Source organism: Chinchilla lanigera, unplaced genomic scaffold (genome assembly GCF_000276665.1).
Source record: "Chinchilla lanigera isolate Chin_1 unplaced genomic scaffold, ChiLan1.0 scaffold00038, whole genome shotgun sequence".
Lineage (NCBI taxonomy): Eukaryota > Metazoa > Chordata > Mammalia > Rodentia > Chinchillidae > Chinchilla > Chinchilla lanigera.
Window position 1 is genome coordinate 9,255,658 of NW_004955439.1, and position 6,000 is coordinate 9,261,657.

A 6,000-nucleotide genomic window follows, 5' to 3' on the forward strand; every position below is an offset into this window, starting at 1 on the left:
CAATGTATTATTTTCCACTTGAAAATTTCTTGATGAGGGGTTGGGGATTTAGCTCAGTGGCACAGCGCCTGACTGGCAAACACAAGGTCATGAATTCGATTCCCGGTACCAGAAAAAAACCAAAAACAAAACAAAACAAAAAAAAATTTTTTTTTGATGAGATCCATTAAAGATGATTAACTAGTAAACTGAAAACAGAAATCCAAGAATAGAGTGAGTAGAATTACTTAGTTCAATAGTATTAGTTTTAGCATAAATCATCAGAGTAAGCTCCAAGTTATAAAGTTTTCTGCTGTTCAGATGTTATGTTATGAGAAGGAAGCAAGATTAGGAAAATATAAAAACATAAACACTTTTTAGACTAAAAGTGATCATTAGTTGCTTAAAAATAGGCTTAACGACTATCTGGCATTTACATATACAGAAAATTTTCATTCAACTGTTCATCATGTGATCAGTAGTTTCTTCTTATTTCAATTTCCCAATACATGTTATTATTTTCCAGTTTTTCCAAATGTAGAATTCTTTGGGTAAAGATTAAAGATTGAGTTTATGTTTTGGTATTTTTAAAATGTCATTAAGTGAGAAGAATAGGAAATAAACCTCTGGTGAAATTTTATCCACTGTCTCCCCCCAGTGTTCTTCCTGCAGATTTGCATGTTTGCATGGAATCCTGAAATCCTTTTCAATGTGTTTTCTCCTGCATTCTGTAAGGCCGTTCGCCTGTTCTTTAGCATAATTACGCATTTTAAAGGTGTTTTCCATTCATATGTGGAGTCCCATTTTGGGGATATGCTAATTTAATGTAAAATGTAGAAGTTTAAAAGTACTACTTTTATATTAGTGCTAATACCTATGTTTATGCATTACAAATTTATTTTAACTATACTATGGCATACTTCACATTTTAATGTCATGAAATCAAAGCAAAAGATTATTGTGTAAATAAATCCCCTAAAGTAACCTCTTTAGAAGGGTTTGCTTGACTATAAATTTAGATATCTTTAAGCATTATTTTCATATATGTAACTACTTTTGTAAGTTGCTTTCTACCTTGAAGTAAAACAACTCTATTATTTGCATAGGTATATACTCCTTTTTGCTATTCTTTCTGACAAACATGGGCTGGTGTGTAAATGACTTAACTAGACATGAAAATCCCTAGTCTCTAGCTAGTCCCTGCTAGAGACTAAGTGCCAAACTGCAACCTACAACCTGCTTATTGCAAAGTGCCCATAGTGCAGCCAAACCTGAGTACTGAGGCTTTCAATTAGGAAAAACACCTCATACATTAGCATATTTTGTCTAAAAGAAAAGCACAATAACATGCCTGCCCAAGGTTCGCCTCCACTGCGGGGCTTCAGTCCTCCCTCTACTATTTGTCTTTGTTTTCAGTACTTGTCGTCCCTTTTGGGTTCAAGAATAATGCATGTCCGTGTGTCAGGCTGAGGAGAGATCACAGAGCATAGTATGGAGAAGCACTTAGCACAGGGTCAAATTCATAGTCAGGGCATAAGGAATGGTGCAACTATTAGTATCATCACTCCCATTAGTATTATAGCATATATCTAACAGCATATAGCTAACGTTCTCTATGTACAAATACTTGCTATTTTAATATGTGGTTTCCTTTGCTTCTTCTTTTCCTTTTTTTTTTTTTTGACTCATTGCAATCCTATTGCTGTTTTTCTTCTTTTAGTCATTTAAGCACTTCAGAATTCAATACGAAATAAAAAGGAAACAGATTGAACATTTAACACAGCCATTGCATAGAGATGGTAAATTGTCACTTGACCAAGCATTGGTAAAACAGTCCTGGGACAGAGTGTCCTCTAGGGTAAGTTCCTCCATGATTAATTTCTTTACAGCTTATGTAATTTAGTCGAGAATAGATTGCATCCTCTTTCCCTCCACAGTGATATTCATCAGGTCCTGATGGCTCTGTCTGAGCCAGGAAAGCATTCACTGTGGACCATCTTTGCCCTCTTGTTAGATTTTCTGTACCCTAGTGGAAGTGCTTGCTTCAATAGCTATTTAACCCTCCTGGACTTTCCTTCACCTGATAGGAAAACGTGATAGCTGCTGACCAGTGATAGACTGAAACCTTGGAAGATCTTCTGAATTATTCCTCACTTTACACAAGTTAGTGCTGGACTGTTTAGAAGAGGTGACTCTTGTAGAAGAGTCCCAGGAATGGAGGGTCAACCACTTCTCCTGTTCTCTGTGTAACATCAACAGTTAATAATCTTTTGTTGTTGGTATAAAATTTTATAATGTTTAATATATACATGTTATCTAGTCACTCATGAATCTAAGAAAAACTGCTGAGTGTCTTCTATATTAATATTCTTCATTAATTCTTAAAGAGCTGGATTTCAAACCTCTGGGCCTATTCTACAACTCACAAGAACGTTTGATTTGAGTTCACCATATGTTATTTACTTTGATAACCTCATTTTTTCCATTAACTCCATCAAATAACAGTATAGTAGAACATGGGATGGTGTTTGCAATTTGTGTAAAATGGAAGAAATAGAATGTTAGAAAATTGGGGGTTTATGGAAAGAATCTTGAAAACTCATCTTTATCTAGAGCTGTCCAGATAATTGTAACTTTTTCCAAAATTGTTTGAGTATATGGGAGGTTTTAATGGGTATCTGGTTATGTTTCTCTCACTGCTGGGACAAAATATCCAATACCCAAAATTAGGGAAAGAAAGGTTTGTTTAGCTCACAGTTTATGGAAGGTTCAGTCCATACTCAGCTGACTCCAAGGCAGGGTGGCACACAGCAGTAGGCAATAGTTCATGGTGGCAAAAAACAGCAAAAGCAACAAGAACAAAAAAGGAGGAGCCAGAGAGCAAGCCTCTGTCCCTCCCTTATATTCTATGCAAGCTCCCCGCCCCAGGGTGGGTGTAGCACTCACACCCATAATCCCAGCATTGAACCATGAGTCAATAAAAAACTCTAGAAGCCCGCCCCATGACTGCATGAGGCTTTGGGGGGGACATCCAGACACAAACCATAACAATGGAGTTCTCAGTTGACCACCAGACACATACTTATGGGGTATAACTGCTGCATCCTTTGAGCATGTCAGCAAAACTGCTTCCTTTCTTTAAGCAAAAGCCACACTGAGACCCTGTGCATGCTTTATGCTATTCTCATAAGGAAGAAAATTGCTTAAGCTTCCCAGTAATCTTTCCTTGTCCAAGAAGTATTCTAATTCCTCAGAATTTGCTGACTATAATTTTGTCCCTGTGTCTATAGCATCACACTCAGAACATGGATATTTGCTGGGTATTTATTAAATAGTCTGCACTCATTAATTTTAAGCCTAATGTACAAACTTAAAAATCATTTGGGGAAATTTTAGGAACTGCCTTCTGTATTAGAGGTATTTTATTTTTCTTTCTTTTTAATTTCAGCTCTTTGATTGGCATAGCCAACTTGACAAGTCACTCCCTGCACCGCTGGGCACGATAGGTGCCTGGCTGTACAGGGCCGAAGTGGCCTTGAAAGAGGAAATAGCCGTTCAGCAGGCCCACGAGGAAACTGCAAACACAATACAACGGAAACTCGAGCAGCATAAGGTAAGAGTCACATCTGCGAAGATTTCCTGCCCAGCCGCAGAGAGGTGGCCTGGAGGTGTGGCCTAGTCAGAATCTGCACTGGCAGACCTCACTTGCCACACCCAGCGCACAGATGTCCTTAGACGCTCCTGGGTTTGCTTTTCTTTCCTCTGCCATTTAGCAAGGATTCCACCAGGTTTATCATGGTTTTCCAATAGCCCTAGGATATCTAGCCCTAGGGTATTTTTTTCTCTGCAGCCGTCTGTGTTATTTCTATTGCTATATGCATTTTTTAGAAAATAAGCTCACAGGTAGCACAAATGTACTTAGGGACTGGCCTTAACTCCAGACCTCATCCTGGCCTTCCCTGTCAAAGAAGGGCAGGCAGAAGGTTTGACAGCCTGGTTCTGTGGGGTAGGGTGGGGGCAAGATTAGCAGCCTTAGGAAGGGTGGAATTAGGGTTTCATGGCTCTTAGTCATTTGGGACCTTTTTGGATTAATATATAATTAATTGCAGGTATGTTCCAACGTACTTCCTCTTGGCTTTTCGTAATAGTGCAGGTCTAACTAAAATCCTGTGTTTCATTAATATCATGTGGATGCAACCCTCCGCTTTGTGCAATTACGTTTGTGTACCCCATTCACTTTGCCTTGGTCGTGGGGTTTTACTGTATGTGTGGAAAGTAAACTGATCAACAGACCACATAGTGGCAATTTATAGCTCATATATGTATATATATGTATAAATATGTATATAAATATATTTTTATATATTTCTGTAACATATATATTTATATAACACATATGTGTGTGTGTGTGTGTTCCCCAAGGAAATAAAAAGATCATTCTGTCTTCTAGACTATGGACACAGAAATGTCAAGTCACTTCCTGAGTCTTTTAACGCAAGAGACTCAACCTCAGACCAACTCATGAATCAAGGATTCCACAGGCACAGTCTAGTCCATGTGAACCACCACTCAGGGGTCTGACTCCACTTGCCCTTGGCCTTTCGTCAGTTACCTCAGTTCTTTTTTTTTTTTTTTGGTACTAGGAATTGAACTCAGGACCTTGTGCTTGCCAGGCAGATGCTGTGCTGTTGAGCTACATCCCCAGCCCTCCTCAGTTCTTTCAGACAATTTTATTTTTATTTTTAATTGACATATCTATGTGTATAATTGTGATATTTTTATACATGTACCCATTGTGGAATGTGACAATATCAGGGAAGTTGAGGTATCATCACCTCGAATATTTATATTGCTTTGCGGTGAGGACATTTAAAAACCTCTCTGTTAGCCATTCTGAAATATATGCTACATTTCTGTTAGGTACAGTCCCTGTGCTGTTGGAGAGAAGGCAAAAATGCACTCCTCCTATTTAAGCTTAACACCACCCTCTTGCTCTAACATCTGTCTCCTTTTCCCTGCACACCCCTTCACCCTACCCTTAGCCTCTCATAACCACCAGGCTATACCCCACTTTTATGAATTTACCTTTTTTAGATTCTACGTATCAGTGAGATTGATAATATAGCATTTTCCTCTCTTTTCCTGGTTTATGTCACTTAACATAATGCCCTTCAGGTTTATGTAGCTTATGACAAAATGGCAGAATTTCCTGGTTTATTTTAAGACTGAATAGTACTCCACCATGTATATACACCACATTTAAAAAATCTGTCCATTCGTTGGTAAACACTTAGGTTATTTCCATATCTGGACTCTTCTCCATAATGCTGCAGTAAACACTGGAGTAGATCTCTCCTTGGCATACTGATTTCAAGTATTTTGGGTGTATACCCCGTGATGGGATTACTGGATGCTTCGATCATTTTATTTTCAGTTTTATAAGGAAACTCCACACTGTTTACCAAAATGGCTGTCCTAATTTACATCACTATTAATTAACAGGCAGGCTTCCCTCTCCTCCATATATCTGCCAATACTTCTTGCCTTTCAAATTTAAATACTAACCAATTTAACAGATACGAAATAATATTGCATTATACAATTCAAAATATTGAATATTTTTATCTATTGACTATTTTATCTTCATCTATTGACTATTTGTATGCCTTTTCTGAGAAAGATTTATTCAAGCCCTATGCCCCTACTTTTAGTAAAAGTACTCATTTTCTTCTTATTATTAATTGATATATTTTATATATTAGCCTATTATATCAGACATAATTTGAAAACATTTTCTTCCTGTCTGTGTCACTCTGCTGACAATTTCCTTTGCTCTAGAGAAGATTTTTAGTTTGGTACAATCTCATTTTCTTATTTCTACTTTTCTTTTTTTTAATTTTAAAAATAAAAGGAGGAAAACATTAACAGACAGACAACCTTTTACAAAATAGCAAAAGAACAGTACAGACAATACAGAGTTACAAACAAAGTGGTAGGAAATTAACAATGCTCGTTGTATTA

The 6,000-nt window shown here is 37.4% G+C and overlaps 1 protein-coding gene across 3 annotated transcripts in view; it reads left to right on the forward strand.

Annotated features, from left to right (window-relative positions):
• Syne1 (spectrin repeat containing, nuclear envelope 1) overlaps nucleotides 1-6,000 on the forward strand; it is a gene marked incomplete in the record, with an annotated part of 442,886 nt that overhangs the window by 124,431 nt on the left and 312,455 nt on the right. For all 3 annotated transcript variants that reach the window (XM_013517312.1, XM_013517313.1, XM_013517314.1), the window contains 2 exon segments: nucleotides 1,700-1,837; nucleotides 3,428-3,592. In XM_013517312.1, the coding sequence (XP_013372766.1) occupies nucleotides 1,700-1,837; nucleotides 3,428-3,592 (303 nt within the window).